Raw genomic sequence first — 21600 nt, 5'->3', positions numbered from 1 at the left:
GTTAATGTATATGGGGCTACTTTGAAATAGAAAAAGAAGCTTAGTAAAGATGTTCATCTTGGCAGTATTGATTCTCCATGCTAATGTGAGATGGACAGTAGACCATCTGTTCATATCTTGTTTATATCATTTACTGATAGTGAAATTGTGTTTATATTTATTTGTGATGTTTACCCCTAGCTATTTAAACTAATCTGCTAAAATAAATGGGAAGATGTCCCGTCTAATATTGTGTGCTAGAGAGTTCTCTGGAAAAAGCACACTTTTATTCAAAATTAATTTGAAATCCAGATGTCTTTTGAAATTTAATGCTAGTGCATTAAGGACTACTGGCACGGAATTTTGTGGGTCTGATACATACAATATCATATCATCTACATATAGTTATATGTTCTGTTCAAGTCCTTCTCTGGTAATTCCCGTGGATGGCTCAATGACGACTGCAAAAACCAATGGTAATAGTGGGCATCATTGTGGAGTACCACATTCTACAGCAGTCTGAAGTATTTTGACATAATGTTCTTAACACAAAGCATACAATTATTCAACTCAAAATTATATATCAAACACATCTGTCTCTTTTAAAATTGTCCAAAATGTTTCCAGGGCAAGATCCAACCAGCGAATGCTGCAATCAAGTTCCAGCCCCACTTGGTCACATGTTTTAGGCCTGCACCAAATTAACAACATTCTGGACAAAAATCTTTAAATGCGTATCAGACAGCCTTAGTGTCACAATCCCTCCTAACCCATTAACAGCTGTGTTTGGTGTACTTCCAGATGGGCCTAAAGTGGAGAAGGACAAACAATGATTGCCTTTACTACACTATTGGCACACAGACTTTACTTGCTAAACTGGAAGAATCCTAACTCTCCTCTTTTAAGTCAGTGGGTAACTGATGTTTTATATTATTTGAAATTGGAAAAAATCTAATTCTCACTTAGAGGATCTGTACAGAATTTTTTCAAAACCTGGCAGGATCTAATCAATAACATTTTAGAATACACTCTTAAAGCACTGAGGAAGCAGATTCTCTTCCCATTTCTTTTTCTTCTCCATTTATCTTTATCCACTTATTAAACTCATCAATTTATTTATTTTTACTAGCTTTAAGTTTTACTCCGTTGGCCATGCTCTCTTTCTCAGGTGTGGGGTTTGATTTGTTTTCAATCCAATTTTTTGTAAAAATTGATCTGTTTGTATGGAATGGTTACAATAAAATCTATATATTTTTTAAAAAAGTTCTTAACACAGATGTAAGCTTCTGAACTGGTATAAGGTAGTTTTTCCATGCATATATATTTGGGGCAAACCAAACTTTGTACAGTGTAGTGAATAGGTAGTTCCATTATACTATGTTAAATGCTATTTAACATCCAAAGATAATAAGATCTCTGGTGTGTTAGATTTTATGGGTGAGTTTATTACATTAAATAAACATCAAAGATTAGAAGTTAAGTGTCTGCCTTTAATAAATCTGGTTTGGTCTTATGGTATTACAGAAGGAAGCACTTTCTCAGTCCTTCTAGCTAGAACTCTGGAGAATATCTTAACATCATTATTCAGAAGTGAAATTGGTCTGTATGATCCACATTGTAAGAAGTCCTTATTTTTCTTTGGAAAGATGATAATTAATGCTTGGCAAAATGTTTGAGGTAGGATTTTGTTGTCTAGCTTCTGTAAATGTTGCTAATGATAGTGGAGCTAACTTGTTTGAAAATTATTTTACAAAATTCCACTGGTTAGCCATCAAGGTCTGCTGCCTTCCCACTTTGGAGTGAGTTTATAGCATCCAGTAATTTTGAGAGTGTCAAAGGTTTATCCAGTTCCTCTGTACTAAAAGTAATTAGCTATGGTAATGCATCAAAAAACTCATTAGATTGCGTCTTCTTTAAACTAAATAGAATATAAGAACTTATAGTAATGTCTAATTGTGTGGATTATATTTTTATGATTTTATTTCAATCTGTGTGGGTTATTTTTGTTATTGTATTATGAACTTCCTGCTTGTAGATTTGTTGAGTTAAGATTTTATTAGCCTTCTCACCGTGTTCATAGAATTGATGTTGCCATTTAAAGATGAGCTATTCTGTTTCTTTTGTTGTCCAGAGGTTAAATTCTGATTGCAAAACCTGTCTTTCCTATACAGTGCTTCATTTGGTGACCTGGCAAATTCTTGATCTATTCTGGTAATTTAGGTGACTAGCTCTGATATATTCTTGGTTTCACATTTATTTTTGTAGGAAAGATATGAAATAATCTGTCATCTTAAAAAAGCCATTAGAGTATCAAGGAGTATTCTTGCAGAAACCTCTGAGGATACATCTCTCTCTAAAATTTATCACTTTGCTTGGAAAAGAATTCTGTGCAGTTCTCATCAGTTAATGACATGAGTTTAAGACATCAAGTACAAAATGAGTGTGTAGGGCATAATGATTTAAGCTCCATGATCAGTGGGACGTATTTGGAGATAACAACAGCGTTGTACTTGTACGATTTTTTAGTGGGCAATAAATCATTATCTATAAAGAAATAATCTATTCTTGAATAATTACTGATGTTAAGAAGGAATTTTTAAATTAAAAATCTCAGTGGGTCTGAGATGTTATGATATATTACAAACTATGTGATTGTTTGTGCAGTATTAGATGTTATCATCACTGTAGTTGAAGATGTATCCAGGTCTGGATTTACAACACAATTAAAGCCTCCCATCATAATAATTTTATTATTGTGGAATAGATTGATTATTATAGATTATTACAGTATATTAGGATAGATGAAAATACATTTTGAATGAAATCTCTATCATCCACATTAGGTGTGTAGATATTTATCAAAATCAGATTTAAATCAATTAATCATCACCATGACATCTATGTCTGATACTACAAATAAGACTGTATTATATATTAAGATTCCCACACCTCTAGTTTTCTTTGTATAGCTGGAGTAAAAGATTTGGCCAAACCAATCTCTTTGCAACCAAAACTGGTCTTTATTTATTAAACGTGTCTCCTGTAAAAATATGATCTTGGCATTTAGACCTGTTAGGTAAGAAAATACTTTTTTTCTCATCAGATTGTGATTGATACTTTTGACATTCCAGCTCACAATGTTCACTGTCTGAGACACTGCTTCTGAACTTTTGGGGGAAATTTGTAATCAAGTAAAGGCAGTACATTGTTCCAATAGCTTTAACCTTGGTATCGTATTGCCAGGTACTATAGCTAAGGAGCCTATTATTATGTTGGTGCTTACACTTGTTTAGGTAAAAAAATAAATAAGCAACTTGCCCTCTTTCTGTTCTGCCCCTGCCCTTTCCCTGATTTGCCTTCCCAAATGAGTACTTTATGTTTATAATATTTGTACTTTTTTCCAGGGTGTAATATTATTAGTGCAATGATGTTCCTTACTCTTGAACATGCTGCATACATGAGTAAAACATTCCTGTTGGAAAATAATTTGTTCTTTTTCTAGTGAAGGACCTTAGGTTCCATTGATGGTCTTCGGAAAACACAAATTCACAGGAAAATGTATTATTTTTAATTGTAAACATGTAATTAGTAGCAATAAAGAGAATTTTGCATATAAGTACAATTTTACCCTGTAGTACATCTTGTAATCTTATACTGTTACTACATTTTGGAGGGTTTAGATAAAAACATTGACGTTTGCAGGCTGCACATTTATGTGGCGCACAAAATTAATTAAAGTTTCAGGCATTTCAAAGAAAAGATTCAGGGCCCATTTCCACGCTCACATCGCAACTGTGCATTTCATCTTAAAAATGATATCAAGAGCTCCAAGAAGATAGTGCCTGGAAATCTAATTCGACAGAGGGCAGTCTTCATCATCTATAAACACGTGCTCTCTTCTATTGAATTGAATTGAATTCCTTTAATGTTATTGTATGGTACAATGAGATTCAATATGCAAATCCTTCATAAACTTACCTTCATATAAAATGGTAAAATAACAACAATAAAAATTAATTGTAATTAAAAGTACAATCAGTCAGTCAATTTAGCTTTTATACATATCTATCTGTTCTTGTCAATAAGATACCTTAAATTCAGTTTTTGTCTGAATCAATTAAAAACTTGATCATCCAACACTTAAACTGATAAAATAATAGATTATTGCCTCTAGTCTATTTTAATTGTTTATTGTATTAACAGAAAATATGCAATATGCATCTTAACAAAATTAGACAGGTGCATACATTTCGGCACCCCAACAGAGATATTACATCAGTACTTAGTTGACTCTCCTTTTGCAAATATAACAGCCTCTAGATGCCTCCTATAGCCTCTGATGAGTGTCTGGATTCTGGATGGAGGTATTTTTGACTATTCTTCCATACAAAATCTGTCCAATTCAGTTAAATTTGATGGCTGCCGAGCATGGACAGCCTGCTTCAAATTATCCCACAGTCAGGGGACTGTGATGGCCATTCCAGAACATTGTACTTCTCCCTCTACATGAATGCCTTTGTAGATTTCGAACTGTGTTTTGGGTCATTGTCTTGTTGGAATATCCAACCCCTGCGTAACTTCAACTTTGTAACTGATGCTTGAACATTATCCTGAAGAATTTGTTGATATTGGGTTGAATTCACCCGACCCTCGACTTTAACAAGGGCCCCAGTCGCTGAACTAGCTACGCAGCCCCACAGCATGATGGAACCTCCACCAAATTTGACAATAGATAGCAGCACGTTTTTCTTGGAATGCGGTGTTCTTACACCATACAAAGTGCTTTTTGTTATGACCAAATGACTCAATTTTTGTCTCATCAGTCCAAAGCACTTTGTTCCAAAATTAATCTGGCTTGTCTAAATGAGCATTGGCATACATCAGGCGACTCTGTTTGTGGCCTGAGTGTAGAAAGGGCTTCTTTCTCATTACTCTGCCATACAGATGTTCTTTGTGCAAATTGCGTCGAATTGTAGAACGATGTACAGATACACCATCTGCAGCAAGATATTCTTTCACGTCTTTGGAGGTGATCTGTGGGTTGTCTGTAACCATTCTCGTAATCCTGCGCATATGCCGCTCCTGTATTTTTCTTGGCCTGCCAGACCTGGTTTAACAGCAACTGTGTGCCTGTGGCCTTCCATTTCCTGATTCCATTCCTTACAGTTGAAACTGACAGTTTAAACCTCTGAGATAGCTTTTTGTAGCCTTCCTCTAAACCATGATACTGAACAATCTTTGTTTTCAGATCTTTTGAGAGTTGCTTTGAGGATCCCATGCTGTCACTCTTCAGAGGAGAGTCAAAGGGAAGCACAACTTGTAACTGACCACCATAAATACCTTTTACCACTCATGATTGGACAAACCTGTCTATGAAGTTCAAGGCTTAACAAGCTAATCTAATCAATTTGGTGTTGCAAGTAATCAGTATTGAGCAGTTACATGCATTCAAATCGGCAAAATTACAAGGGGACCCAAATTTTTACACAGCCAGTTTTTCACATTTCATTTAATTTTATACAACTAAATACTGCTTCACTAAAAATCTTTGTTTGGAAAACACCCCAGTACTTAGATGTTCATAGGAAATGAAAGACATACCACTGTTATCTTCTTTGTTGAAAGTAGAGTAAATTATTATGCAGGCTGAGAGGGGTTCCCAAACTTTTTCATATGACTATATGATAATTCATTCAGAAGAACTGTTTACAACACTAGCACCGCCATTGCACAGACTGGGAATGTAACATAAATATTATTCTGTAAAAGTTATTCTGTGAATTCTTCTTCAAAAGAAAGTGGTAGGACAAGAAGCAAAACCTTGGACAGAATTTGTTTTTTAGTTTTTTTCTGAATTCAGCATGTTCACATTATTTTAACATATATTTCAAATACAATACTAGAGTCAGAAAAAAACAAGTTAAAATTATTTATATGCATTGTCACTAAATCTTACACAATTCATATTGACAGCCTTTCAGAATAAGTCAAAGAAACCATATTTTTACTGTAGTTCTCCATACTGGGCCTGTGCATGTCAAAATAATAAACCTGGCATGATACAGCAAGTAAACAAAAGCAAAAGAACTTACATGTGCACATGTGGAGGCTGAAAACGTCCCTGGTTAATATTATAAAAGGTAAAGGCCTGAGTTGGATTGGTGCTGTATTCATCCACATCGACGGCTACTCGACCTCCATGTTGTTGTCTTCTGGCTGCCATGATCTCCGATAAGGTGAAAGCCATGGTGGCAAAGGGGTTTGGGGAGGGGATTTTCTGTGGCAGGGTGGAGTCTGCTTTGCTTTTCCAGATTTGGACTCTTAGCTTCACAAAGTCAACTTCCAGACTTGTTTTCTACCTGGATTCACCGACTGCATGTCTTTGTTGTGCCACTTTCTTTCTCTTCTTCTGTGCCCCTCCTTGTCAAAGACCTGTGAGCAGATTGGAGAGACAGAGCAGAACCAGTTGACAGCTAATCTGTTTGTGTGGATTGGCTTTATTTAATATCACTTAGGAAGATCCAGTGGGAAAAAAATACACTTTCAGCCCCGGGAACTCATTAGAAATCTTTCCGACTCAGCGGGTTGATGAATATTCCAGAGCTGTGGAACGCTTGTACAGGAACATGCATTACAGAAGGGAAAATAATTATTTGAACAAATCCTGAATGAATCCGTCGTAATTGTCAGTAGCAACAGAGGGGAATTTGGGAACATTTTACACCACCCCAGAGTTCCAGTTAAACTTCCAAAAGCCTTGCTGAATTTTTGAGGTCAAAATCTCATTTGGTAGAAATAAAATAACAAATTTAATACATACGACTGCATATATATATATATATATATATATATATATATATATATATATATATATATATATATATATATATATATACAGAATATTCATGTATAGGTGCACTGTATTTAAATACATAAATACACAAAACATTAAAAAACTGTATATATAACATATATATGTATATAACTAGTTTAATCCACTTCAGGGCAAGTCAGCTCTGGGTGCAACCCAGCCTTGGATAGAGCATCAGTCCATCGCCTTGGCTCACTCACATACTGTGCATACCCTTGTTCAAAGTCATAAATATTTTACAGGCCAAATTTGGAATCACCAGCATGTCTCTTGGATGTGGGAGTAAAAATGGAGTACCAAGAGGGGATCCAACACAAACACAGTAAGAACATTCAGACTACTCACAGACAATGACTAGATACAGAAAAAAATAGACATCAAGGACACTGGATTTGTGAGGCGCTAAATATACATTATACAGTATATACACACACTCTTGCACATAAACACACACATACACACAGAACTTTCTCTAAACCATCTAATTCTATTCAGAGTCACCGGGAGCTACTGTATATAAAAGCACAGCTGGGTATAAGGCAGCGAAATAGTCTTAACCAGTGTGCCAACCTCAGCCTTATTGGGGCAATTTAGAATTGCCAATTGATCTAGACTGCCTGTCTTTGTAATGTGGAATAAAGGCAGAGTACCTGGAGAAATCTACATAGAGACATGGCAAGGCAATACCAACTTCACACAGACAGCATAGTGTAGAATTTGAACCCAGAATACTGTATCTGTGAGGCACCTTCCATTTGAAAAGAATGACGTTCATAATTTAGTATGCAGTTTTTACACTGATTTACTGGTTTTAATTATTTGGCAGTGTGCATTCTTTGCTTATTGTTTTTAAAGTCCAAAATGAAATAAATAGAAACTACAGTATTTACAAAATAAGATTATTAATACATGATATATGTACTCGGAAAGTTTAGAAAAATCTGTGTTTACTTATAATGAAAGTCCATCCATCCATCCATTCATTTTCCAACCCGCTGAATCCGAACACAGGGTCACGGGGGTCTGCTGGAGCTAATCCCAGCCAACACAGGGCACAAGGCAGGAACCAATCCCGGGCAGGGTGCCAACCCACCGCAGTATAATGAAAGTCTTGTGTGCAAACTAAAAATTCTGACAGAAAGTATAAATTGTACAGTGTATACTGTATATAATTTATATGAAATATTTAATCCAACCAGTTGATCAACTTCAAGGTATCGGTGCCCACAGACTCTACCACCTGCATTGAACATGCTCCAACCCTGGACATCAATTACAAGACATGTTTACAACTGTTTGTTTGTTTGTTTGTGTGTTAATGTGTCCTGGAATAAATTAGCACTCAGAGGTCTGTTTCCCACCTTGTGCACTATACTGCTAAGACAGACATTGAGTCCCCCAGCGCAGAATTTGGCTAGGCTGGTTTGTAAAATGGATGGAAGGATGGATAGGTTTGACATGATGCATATCATAAAGAGAAAGTATCTGGAGAAAAAAATGTATTATCACCTAGAATTAACTATGTCATTGCTAGGATACTGTACATCCTGACATTTTTAATTATCTGAGAAAAAAAGGCAATATGCAAAAATGATTAACATTTAAAAATATTTTATTGTATAAAATTTTTTTATTTAAAACTGTTTTTAAAACTTTTTTATTCTAACTCTATAGTTACAGACTCAGTTTCCTAGAGTACCTTTCCTAAACATTTCAAGAAGGTCTTATGTCTGTGATCACAGTGCACACACCCTGGAGTGTATGCATTAATGCTTTGTGTGAGGTAAAGTACAAGTTTATTGTCTGATCAACACACAAAACATTGCCTGTCTCGTGAGGGGAAGAAGCAATTACCACTTTACATATAAAAAGAAGGATTTTCAAACAGGCTTTAATCACTCACATAGAATTAAAGTATATAGAATGTTTAGGGAAAGGCTGAGCAGAGAAATTGCTGCAAATAAGACTGTGATTCAGCTTTTCCTATGCACCATGGGCCCAGGAGTTTATTTTCTCTGGGATTTGTCCACAATGGGATTTGCTTTCCTTTCCAAAAGTAAAAATTGGCCCTCACTTGATATACTTTAATAGTTATATATATATATATATATATATATATATATATATATATATATAGGATATATATATATATATATATATATATATAGAGGATCATATAGACAGATGCCAAGGACACATGATGACCAAAGCACACACATTTATTACATTCTTCCTTATTTACACCACACCATGCATTAATCAGCACAATACTCAGACCCTTTTACTTTTTTCTTTCTTCTGCAGCTCCTGCAAGCTCTGTCCTCTTAGACCCGACTTTGGCTATCTGAATGGAGTGAGGCAGCTGCCTTTATACTGCACCCAGAAGTTGCATTATGAATTATTATTTCAGCTGAATAATTACTAACATGTACATCAACTTCTACTCTTTGAAGCTGATCAGAATACCGTACATGCCCTGTCTACCAAATCCAAACCCCACTTTATAGTGCTTCCTGTGCTGTAGCATCTATACAGACAAAAGGTTAACCAGAACCTGCATCCAATGAATGAATGAGCAAGGCACCACAGAGCACAGTTGATTTACTCTGAGCATTTTGGGGTACTTCTTAATCGTAACTGTTTTATCGTATATACTAGGTGATCCACAGTCACTTTCAGAGCGCTATACACCCTTTAATTCTACAATCCACCTACATACATAATATAGCATAAATGTGTGGTCCAACAATACAATGGTCTGCTGCTGTGCCTGTAACTGTTGTCGCCAAAGGCACCAAATTACCATGAATCCATACACTATATGACCAAAAGTGTGAGTACACCACTGCAAATTGTTGATTTTATGTGTTTCAGGTGTACCACTTATTAACAGGTGCATAAAATCCTTCACATAACCATGCAATTTCCATTGACAAATATTGGCAGTAGCATTGGTCATATTGAAGCTTAGTGATTTTCAGCGTTTTACTTTGCTCTGCTAGACCTGCCCTGATCAACTATAAGTGCTACTATTGTGATTTGGAAGCATCTAGGAACAACAACAGCTCAGCCATGAAGTGGTAGACTGCACAAACTAATAGAGCATGGCTACTGAGTGCTGACGCGAATAACACATAAAAATCAGAAGTTTTTCTAAACTGCCTCTGGAAGCAACAACAGCATGTGATACCCTATGTCCTGCCACTCTACATCCTTCTTTAAAACCCAAGCATCTGTAGATGTACCCTAATGGAGCAGTGGTGGAAAAACAAATGCTTTTTTATTTTCAGTGCAAGAAAATAATAATTCTTAAAGCACAGTCATCTGAAATGACACAGAATATTTATAAAAATCAACAAAAATAAGTGAAGGTGAATATTTACAGTATATACAGTGTCTTGAAAAATAAAAGTGATAAAACAAAAAAACAAGTCTTTTTATTTCTACTTCATATAAAACAAAAAAATTAAAGAGGACAAAAAAGAATAGTTAGCAAATGCAAAAAGTGAAGAAAAAATAGCACAGGCACAAAAGACAAAAAAAAAAAAAACTCAGTGGAAACTACCCTATATACTCGCGGATAGGTTCTCCCACGGATAAGTCAGAACTTGATTTTACAGTATAATTTTTGGTATTTTAAAAAGTCGCTCGTATGAGTCAAATGCGGAAAACTCACACTATTGGTACAAGGGATTATGATATGCTAACGCCCAACCGAGAGAGTAACCACGGAGCACACTACCTTTTTTTTCTATGTAGCTGTGGTAATGCGCTGTATCAGCGCATACTCCTAACCTCTCTCTCTCACCCTATTGTGTCTACGTGACCACACGGTAATACCCAAAGTATTCTGAAGCAACGTTTGCACTGTTTTGTGTTTTTGTATCTCACACTCTCTGGTTTTAAATTAAACGTTGTTGAAGTAGCGAAAGAAATTAGTAACTGCACTGCTGCAAGAAAATTCAATGTGTCTGAGAAACTGGTGTGAGATTAGAGGAGGCAAGAAGATGTTAAAAAAAAATAAAGTGTCACATTTTTGAAAGCACGTACAAGTCAGGGTTTGATTTTATAATCAATTTTTCTGGTTTCAAGACCCGACTTATACATGAGTATATATGGTATATATGCACAAAAATGCTCTCACTATAGCTGCTACACAAAACTCAATCTGCAGTCACTCTCTCCAACGCTAGACCTTCAAACAATGACCCTTACTGAGCATGTCTCAGTTCATCTGAACAATTGCTAACTTTGACCCAGCATAAACCAATTGGCAATGCCATTGTGATGTTTTATCCACATAGCCTTGTTTTAGGCGGATGTCTTCCTGTTGTCTATGGTCTCTACTCCTGCACACGTGCATACCTGTTAGCAAGTCTACTTGCATGGCATGTAGCTTCCTGAACTTTCGCAGGGACCTTAATTCTCTTAAGGCTCCTCATTTGCACAGCCAGCTTGCATACCCTCTTTTTATGCTGTTAACCCTGCCACAACACACATTGATTTAAATGGACTTCCTTCTCGACAGACACAAAGGAAGGGAAGGTTTGTGGCATGCCAGCAATCAAAGGTTCAACACAAGTGACAAGCCTCAACACTCAACCTCAACACTCAAAACCAAAACATCCAGAGACACATCCAGAGACATAGTGGCTCCATGCTGCTGGCACTTTCCAGGAGCCTACTTTGTAGGTAAATGTGCCTCTTATAACTAATCATAAAGGAAAAATAAAATCTGTAATTAGTTAAATTGTTATCAAAAACAAACTCTGCAATACAGCTAATCACATAGCACAAGAAATAGGAGCGTCATGAAGCAACTTTCCATGGCTGCACAGCTGCACACAAGCTTAAGAACACTAGGAGCAATGACAAGCATTGGTTGGAGACATGTAAAGTCCCAGAAACGTGTTCTCTGGAGTGATGAATCATGCTTCATTTTCTGACAGCCTGAACGATGAATCTGGGTTTGCCAGATGCCAGGAGAATGCCACCTTCTTATGCAACAGAGTGGATGCTATAAAGTTTGGCGGAACAGAAATAATGGTCTGGGTTTGTTTTCCAGGGTTTGGATTAAGCCCTTTGGTTCCAGTGAAGAACAATTTAGACATTTTAGACAATTGTGCAATCCTAGCTTTGTGACAACAGTTTGAGGAAGGCCACTTTCTGTCTCAGCATAACTGTACCCCAGTGTACAAACCTAGGCCCATTAGAACATGGAGGTTCCCAAGTGGCCTACACAGAGCCTTGTCCTGATGGCTATTGAACACGTTTAGGATGAACTGGAATGTTGATTGCAAGCCACGTCTTCTCAATCAACATCAGTAGATGATCTCACAAATGCTCTTTTGGCAGAATGATACAAATCCCCACATGCCCACTCTAAAATATTGTGGAAAGTCTTCCCAGAAGAGTGAAGGCTGTTATAGTCATAAAGTAGGGTCAACTATTTATTATTGCCAATAGTTTTGGAATGGGATGTCCAACAAAATCATATAGGTGTGACGGTCAAGTGTCCAAAAACTTTTTGGCCATTTAGTTTCTAATACAGGTCGGGATGGGTAGGTTACTTAAATTAGCAGAACTTCAAATGCCACAGAAAGATAGAAGGAAGAAACAGAAAATGGGGAGGTGTTAATAACAGCTAGTCATGATGACTGCAACAAGTACTGTTTAGACAAATAACAGACAGACATTTTAACACTACAAACATTTGTGCCAGCACATTAAAATAATACTTGATTTAGATCCTGAACCAATGAGGCACTACTTTCTCAGAGAGGCATATAATGCTTGTGTCAATGTAAGACGACTTGATTTTCATATCTCAATGCTTGTGTGCTGTTTCATTTCAAGCTGTTTCTTCAAAGTAACAATATGAAAACCCAAATGAACCCAAACTATAGTTTTTGGAATGCAGGAACAATAATTTTTGTTAATTTTGTTAATATATTTTATTAAAAGAATACACCACCCAAAAATATTTTTTCATTTGTTACTTACTCTGTGCTGTTTGTAGTGATGGTTGTGAAAAACTTTTAATCTCATGTTTTCAAGGAGAATGAACATCACAAAGTTTTTGATACAATAATATTTTTGAGTGGAGTATTCACTTAAAAAATACTTCTACATTCCTGCAAATGGTACAAAGTAAAAATCACCAAACATGCTCTCAGTCTATCAATGATGCACAACATTTAAAATATAGTAATACTCTACTGCATAGTTTCGTAAACTATTTTGGTCATGGGGTGCAGCCCTTTGGGTGATGGAGGGTCATGACTAACACTGTATTTAATGGGAAAGGGTTTCATACAGTGAAGTGTCTTATGATCAGTTGTTGCTAGCAATTAAAGAAGACAACACTGCCCCGCTACAACTGTCGGCCATGATTAACCAAGGGAGAAATGACTGTCTGTGGTGAGATCCAACGGGGAGCCAATGACTGTCAGCAGCCATGCTCAAAGGGGCAATCTGCCCCTAAGGATCTCAAAGACTCTAAGAAGGACAAGATTGGGTTGTAAAAAAAATGTTGACGAAACACTGCTTTACACTACCATTTTTTGTCCACCACTACAATACATGTTTATCATGGATTTTTATTATGAAACAACTTACTCAGACCCTCAAACCTCATAGAAGCACCAGTAAGGGAACATAATAGTTGGAGCAAATTTAAGATTAGACATAAAACATTCCCACTAAATGTGTCTTGGATCCCCTCCTAGCTCTGGGGAGAGTCCATGTCTTTTTTCCCATGACACACACCCTTCCCTGATCTTATTTCTTCTTATTCAGTCCTTATTCAGTTCTTCTTCAGTCTCAGTTCTCTGCTCACCATTTCTCTATACCAGCTCAAATTTTTGTCCTTCACCTCAAAAATATAGTTGCCAGGAAGTGAACAAAACAAGTTTGAAGTGAATGTTTACACTATGGCATAGAGTTCAGTTCATTTGAACCCCTGCACCTAATGATCTAACTATGACCAGGGTCAGTATGCTGCAGTGTTGTATAACAGGTGTTAACCATAATACAGCTTTCTTTTCTGCTCTCAGTTTAAAGGGCTGCACACTCACAACCGCTATCAACTATGCCCTTGTTAAATTCCCCCTAGATTAACCAATATGACAAAGCAAAAAGGGGTCCCCCACTTTGCAGAAGCAGCCCTTTCAGACCAGCTAATGGAAATTCAATGTCATTGGCCAAAACCACTTCCTCTAGTGCTTTTGGCAGTTTTCCTGGTTTTGGCTGCGAACCAAGTGTCTGAATTCTGGAAATGCCGCAATATTTCAAACAATATTACTCCATCATAAAATATTTAGGATTTTTTTTTAAACTAGCAAAAAGTCTCTTAACACCACATACCTATGAAAGATATGGTAGTGACCTAAAAATAATAGCAAATGAGCATATTTGGAAATTTGGAATAGTGCAACATTAGCTTGATCATTAAACAATTTATTACTCTATACAGTATATTTTATATTTGGCAGTCACTTTTTTTTACAAGATGACTTACAAGTTCAAAACGCTTTGCCATTACATTCATTCATCCATTATTAAACCAGCTTAACACAGCTTAGAATCATCATCCATACACACACTTTCAGTCATTGTTTCTGTCATTTATTCTTTATAGCTGGTGTATAGGCAAGTTCACTGACTTGCTCAGGGGCACATAGTGAGTTCTACACTGGGATTGAACCGGGAAATTTATAACACATTTAAGTGTTCAGATTATTTTCTAGTACTGCTGCCAAAAAAGATTCAAGCTGAAATTTGGCAGGGTTGCAATATCTATGGAAGCAGGTATCCACAAAGAAGGGGCTTTGCAATATATCAATATTTAGGGATAAGCCTCCTCTACAATAGAAAAACTAAATACCCCAAAATCCTTGATGGATTTGATTGAAATTTGGTGATGTTATGGAAAAAAGAAAATTTGCAATCATTATACCCACTAACCTACTTTAAAATACACCAACACATTCTTCTGCTCACCTTCCATCTTCTTACCCTTACAATTTTATTCTCAGTCTTAGCTTTGGCCTCTGTCTTTTGCCAGTTAAGCTTTCACTCTGAATTCTCTTTACAACTTCAGCCTCAAATCTCAACCTTTCCACTGAGATAATTTTCAGTTTCAGAAGACATTCCTACTTATATAGTGTCCCCTTACTGCCCATCTCATAAAGAGTTGGGTAGCTAAGGAAACCTTTCAGCATTTTATTCCTTTAATGTAAAGTTTGAGTTCTCCTATTCAGGTCAAAGACTACAGTATATGCTGGCCCATCAGGGGGACCTGCCAGGTCATCAAGCTTCCTAAAAACAAGGCTAGCTATCATCCATGAGCTAAACTGTCAGCCTTGTTGGCCTCCTTTGTTTCTGAACAAATAGTTAGGCAATCCTGTTTCCAGTTGGGCTTTATGTCTTCAGGTATTCTAGGAAAACACTGCATATCCTCTTCCAACACAACCAGTACATCTGTATGGTTTACAGTTCCCTTGGAGACACTGCCTTGAATGCTGGCATGTCTAGTTGCAGGCTTTTTAATGCTGTTCTCTCTTTCCTCTGGAGGCACAGCATCATGCAGGTGGTGTTCTTACCACATGCAGCTTTATACAAGCTCAGCTTCACTGAGCAAATGTTTGGCTTTCATATACTGCACCTCCAGCCTTGTGTCTGTACTATATCATTCATTCCAGGTAATCAAGCAATAATTACTGCTTTAGTGTAAGATCGATCAGGAGTAGAAGACTTGTAAAATTATGAAGGGAATAGGAAATACTTAATGTAGATTCTAGAAGGCAAATGAAAATAAGTTGTTAAATGAAGACAAAGAAAACAAGCAAAGATTGAATAAATGTATAATTCATACAGTTTCAACACCAGGCCAATACATATTAGCTGTACAGTCGCTATATATTTAGCTTTACAATCACATATATTTGTAAAACCAGTAAAATGGCAGATTAAATAACTTGATCAGAGTCACACAGCTGTGCAGGGATGAGAATAGAAGAAACTTTGAAATTTACCGAACATTTCCAAATTGAGCCCCTTTGTTAGGTGTTTTAAACTTTGACCATAATTGTGTTTATGCTTCAGGCATATACTAGGCACTGGCAGTTTATGTGAGATGGGTATTTTTGCAACATGCCAGTATGTATTATATCCCATGAGAGGAGAATCTCATGACCGCATATCTCTTACCTACAGAGAATCTGCAAACAGCCTGTAATGTGCACAGCGTAATTTGATCAGCTATACTGAAATGAAGAGAATGTCAAATGTAGGCTTTTTGTGTAATTATCAAAATTTAAAATTGTAGACTGTTTTGTAGCACTTAGATCTAACTGCAGAAGAGTCACCTAATTTAAATGAATTCAACAGAGTGTAACTGCAGGTGATAATACCAACAACATCACTTGCAACATGCTCACTCGCAGACATTCTTGGCATGACCACTCTAAGCTGTTTTTCATGTGTACTAATTAAATTCACTGCATTTTTCACTCCAACAGATGATGTACACAATCAACACTATAACCTAAAAAAGAGATGTTTAGGATTGAAAAACAGAGGCTGATAGAGAGAGAGTTAATCCCATTGGAGCCCATTAACTGTCATATGGAAGGACATTGCTGATGGTCTGGCCGTGGGGGGTCTCAATTTCGTCCTGGGAGACCAACATGCTCTCCTCACTTCTGTTAATTGAACTTCCTTTTTATTTACATTGTTTATTTATGCCTGCTCTAACTTTTCTACATTAATAAGGGCAGATTACCAGAATGTTTAATGGACATGCATGTGATTAGTACTCCATCTATCAATCCATTTTATTTCCTATATTTTTCTATTTAAATTTTCCTTTAATACAGTATTCAGTTATTTTCTCTGTTGCCTCATTTGTATGGCATTTGGTATAGGATTCTCAACAGCATCGCTAATGTTTGTGATGTGCCATCCGTTAGAATAAAAAATGCAATGCATTTTATTACTAAATATATTACAAAATATATTCCAATAAATGGGGTATCAGAAACATTAATGCTGAATGCACTCAACTACTGTATGAGAGAGACCAGAGACAGAGACATGGTGTTGGGGCACCAAGGCGGAAGTCCTGTTTAAGAAGTGAAAGTTCTTTCATAAGGAAACAACAACAGAAAAGTATTGAGACCAACAGTCCTTTAAGGTAATTGTGCCTTTAACAAAATCAGGGTCCAGAGTGAATGTCAACTGCAGGTGGCTTCAAAGTTTATAAGACCAGGGAGGAAAAGGCAGAAGTGATTATGTTTTTTGCTTTAAATTTCCTCATCCAAAACAACACAGATGGGGGTTAGAGATTGTGTTTCACCATAATCCTTTCTTGTCTTTACCTGTCTAAAGCGAGGAAGTCATTCCTGCAGCCTGAAAAAACAAATTTCAAAATTAGAGTTTTGAGTATTTTAAAACCCAGAATGGTGCTAAAATAAAAAAAAAAACATAATAATGGGATGTTAACCACTAGCCACAAGCTCTACAGCTGTGAAGTATCAAAACCAGCAAACAATGTTACTGACAGCGGAACTCTAATTTACAAAAGCATCATTTCAATATGTCCTTTCTCATTTGGAGGTGCTGAGTTGGTTGGTCTCTGTCTGATGGACAGATCTTTCACTTGAAGTAACTGTAGAATGAACACAAAGATACAAATTGCACATATTTTTACTAAGGGGTAGTGGAATTCTCATTTAGCAAGTGTAACAATCAAATGACACCTAATTAGCCAGCTCTTGACTGTTTTGAATACAATTTAGGTGATTGGCAATTAAACTGCGTGCATCAATGTATACAACATGCACATTTCAAAGACTGCATAAGCTTCTGCACTCAGACACGGTCATATATAAGTTACTGGACAATTTTTTATTTGAGGAGAAACTGCAGCAGATATACAGGACTGTTCTTTATCCTCCTGACACCTATGACTCATCTATAAGTCAGTTCACTAACATCAGCTGGAGCAAACTTACCATGTGTATGTCATATTTACACTCAGTATTTTTGGTAAATGCTTTTAATCAAAGATCTTTATATTAAAATATTACATGCTTATATTTTAAAATGTACACAATAATTACAAATGAAGACCTCACAAGCTTTTCCTCTGTATCCTCTCCCTATCTCTTACTCTAATGTTCCTATCAAAATTGGTCAGCCCACTGTACTTAAAGGCACAAAGGTCTTCCTTAATCAATCACTAACTTTCATTCTGAAGGGCCACTTTCATATTGTGCAGTCAACTCAGTTACAGTGTAATATTTATAACATCTTAGTTTTTCTTCTCTCTGTCTGTCACTGCACTGCTCCTCTATAAATGCCAAATTGCTCTGCTTTTAAACCTCAGCTTTCTGAATCACTTTAGCTTTGGAGAGCCTCTTTTACAATGGGCAGTCCAGTGTATTACATCACATACTTTCTATCCCCCTATCTCTAACTACACTGCTCCTTTCTAAATTGCAAAGCACTCCCTATCTTTCCAAAAAGCAAGGCACCATTCATTCTGGAGTACTTCTTTAACATAGTGCATTCTCCTTTGCACATTTATCTCTCACTTGAGCCTTTCAAGACTGTGAAGCCCTCCACATTTAAACATAGTCTTCCTGAATCATGGTGCTACATTTCTTTTGCAGCACTTCTTTACCATTGGATAGCCCTCTTTGAAAAGTGTTCACACACAGTGTTCCCAATTAACATAAAAATCAAATCTGAGAGCATAATCCTTACTTATCTCGCACATTTGGCCTACTTCTGTTCTGCTGATTTCTAGAAACACTTTTCCTCACAGGATATATTTTCCACACTGAAGAGATAAGCTTCTTGATTCAAGGATGCACTGTAAATCATTGATAGAAAATAAACCTGATGACTTGTGATTTACAGTTCAATATGTTAGAGACTCTGTCAAAAACTATTTCTTTACACTGAGAATTAGAAACTGAAAACACATTACCTGGCAATGTTGTGTATGGTTGGTAAAAAGGTAAAAGGATAAATTATGTAAGGCACAATGATCTAGTCTAATTGTTCCTGTTATCTTATACATGAACTGTTGATGCACTAACTCAGTCTTAAGTAGCATCATAAAAGACTGTAAATGCAGATATAAAGCTTATATCTAAAACCTGCCATATTCATTTGGACATTACATTGTTGAATTAACATTAAGACCAACACAACAAAAGTGAGATTGACATTTGGAGACTCATTTAATAAAATGGCAGGTGTAGATTGCACATCTCTCAAGCTGCATTTCAGAGTAAACATAAGACCTGGAAATTGTGTAGTTCTGAAGTTGCTAGACACATATTTCTACAGCCTCAATCAATAATCAAAGTCTCATAACTAAAATGGTGTCTTAATTTAACAATGTTATTAAACAAGATAATGTAACAAATCTATGCCAGACCAAGAGGCTCAAAGAATAATGGCTTAAATAATATGACTAGTTAATAATCTCAAGTCAGGTCATTTGATCAGTGAAATATGATCCAAACAGCAGAAGATCAATATTTTCATTAAAAACTAATGTTCAATCAAGGATGCGTGTCTCTCTTGTGTGTTGAAATGTGCTACTTTTGAAGCTTGTTTTGGGCCCAGAATACAACACAATATGAATGAGAGGCATGTCCAAAAGAACTAGTAAGGAACACTGAATCAGGTAATTGAAGGTTAAGAGGGCAGGCAAACTAATAGTCATAAATAGGCAAAGCCAAAATGTGGTAAAGGGAACAAAAGTAAATGAGAGGCAAGAAACGAGAGATAGTAAAAGTGTTTAGTAAAAATTTGTGTACATGAAGGAAGTCTGTTAGTACCCTTTCTCATCTTATAAGCCACAATTAAACTAAATTTTCTGTTATGAAAAACAATTCGGAGACTAGCACTAATACCTGATCATCTTTACAAGTATTTCACCTTACAACTTACTGCAGCCGAGAAGATCCTACCTGCAGCATGTGGAATGGGACAAGCCTAAACATGGGCAGGGTTAAAATCCATCTTCATTTCATAGACGTCACATGTTTGGGTTCTGCCAAGGTCTATGCTAGACAGTGGAGACATGATGATAATTGCACATTTATGTAACTTGGTTTACTCAAATGTCATCATTATTTGAGTAAGATAACCCTCCCACAACCCTAATCTTAAACAAATCGCACTTGCAGTCTGACAACTATCACTACCAGAATGTGGAATGGCGTACCGATGCCTGTGCATTATGGGCAGTATTAAGCATTTAACTTGACCCATGTTTAGGCACACCCTATTACACAGTTTGCAAGAGGTACTTGCTGCAGCCTGCAACACAGAGTGTGGCTGGATATTTAAGGCAGGTCTGGGCATTGAACCTTGAGCATGAGAAAGGTGCTATATAAATAAACTGTATTATTATTATTAGTAATAGTATTGCTGTTGATCAATCCCAATTTCAGACATTCTCATAGCTGATGTTGTTTACAGACACTGTCTCTTACGATAGTTATGTTTTTACTTATCTTGGATACTGATGAGTGCAACTATTCTCTTTTATTTGCATCTCCATATCTATGGCAACTTCCAAGCAATAGATGTGGCACTGATAGTGTCTGAATTGGCAATGGGTTTAAAGGTCATCCAAAATGATGCCATGGCACCCCACTCAAAATTGTTGTCTGTGCTTTTTTTCCTGTGATCTGTCTATTTTTGATTACCCTGTATTTGCTCTGTATTTTGACAGTTTTGTTGATTCAATCTCCTGATTTTTGAGCTTTGCCTGTTTCTGACTATGTGTGTCTCCCTGTCACTTTCCTTCTCAGTGCCCTTGCCAATAGGACACTGTCCTCATGGAAGCCTGCAGAACAGAGCAAAACTGGAGGTGTACTTGTGCATTCACGTGCTGTGGTTTAGTCATGTTGTCACGTGTGTTGCTTTTATCCTGGCTCTAAAAACACTGTGAAATCATTTGAAAAGCAAAGATAAAAAGCTTTACTAAATAGTATTTAATTAGGGGCAATGTCCTTTGAGGGTTTATTTTGATAACTAATGTTTTGTCATGTATTTCAGTGTTATTTTAATAAAAATCAGGTACATTTTTGGGGCTGGGAATGCTTAAAATGTTTTCCATTTAAATTAATAGTAATCAGGTGTTCCCATTACAAAAATTCACCTTATAAAGGGGTTTTCAAAAATGGATTATCTTAATATATTGGGGGAGGCCTGTAATCCCTTTCTATTTATGCTACAATTTTACTTTTTATTTAAATCCAAAACTTTGGACACTGTGTACTGTGCCCCACCATCTTAAATACCATCAAGTTTCACATGATGCAAGTCACGTAGTATCAACCTGAGAGGCAAAACTACGCAAAATATATTTAACTAAAATTAAATTGAGGAAAATATAAAATAAAAGAAAGTTATTGATTTTAAAATTTAGAAAAAAAATCTAACTGTATAAGTTGAACACAAATGTGCATAATAAATCAAATACAAAGAACACAGGTAAAAGGTAATAACAAACGGAGGCTGATGTAGAGTTTTGCTGTAAGAAATAGATACCTGCGGTTAAGGTCTGCAATGTCTGTACTACTGTAGGGTGAGACAGTGATGACAAATTGTGAGCATACCAAGGTTCAAGGTTTCTTTATTTAGTCATGTTTACACAAAAAAACATGAATTTTGTCCTCTCAGATGCATCTAATAACAAGATAGAGAAATAAAACAAAACA

The 21600-nt window shown here is 36.3% G+C and overlaps 1 protein-coding gene across 1 annotated transcript in view; it reads right to left on the bottom strand.

The window, feature by feature from the left end:
- The window catches only part of LOC120534598 (EF-hand calcium-binding domain-containing protein 6-like), a 204716-nt gene that overhangs the window by 137804 nt on the left and 45312 nt on the right, over positions 1 to 21600 (bottom strand). Inside the window, exon 2 of the mRNA XM_039762187.1 lies at positions 6072 to 6411. Within this exon, the coding sequence (XP_039618121.1) occupies positions 6072 to 6226 (155 nt within the window). The 5' untranslated portion in view covers positions 6227 to 6411. The remainder of the gene's footprint in view (positions 1 to 6071; positions 6412 to 21600) is intronic.

Source organism: Polypterus senegalus, chromosome 8 (assembly GCF_016835505.1).
Source record: "Polypterus senegalus isolate Bchr_013 chromosome 8, ASM1683550v1, whole genome shotgun sequence".
NCBI classification, from domain to species: Eukaryota; Metazoa; Chordata; class Cladistia; order Polypteriformes; family Polypteridae; genus Polypterus; species Polypterus senegalus.
Note: the sequence above shows the minus strand (reverse complement) of the source record. Positions and strands in the feature narration are given on the sequence as shown.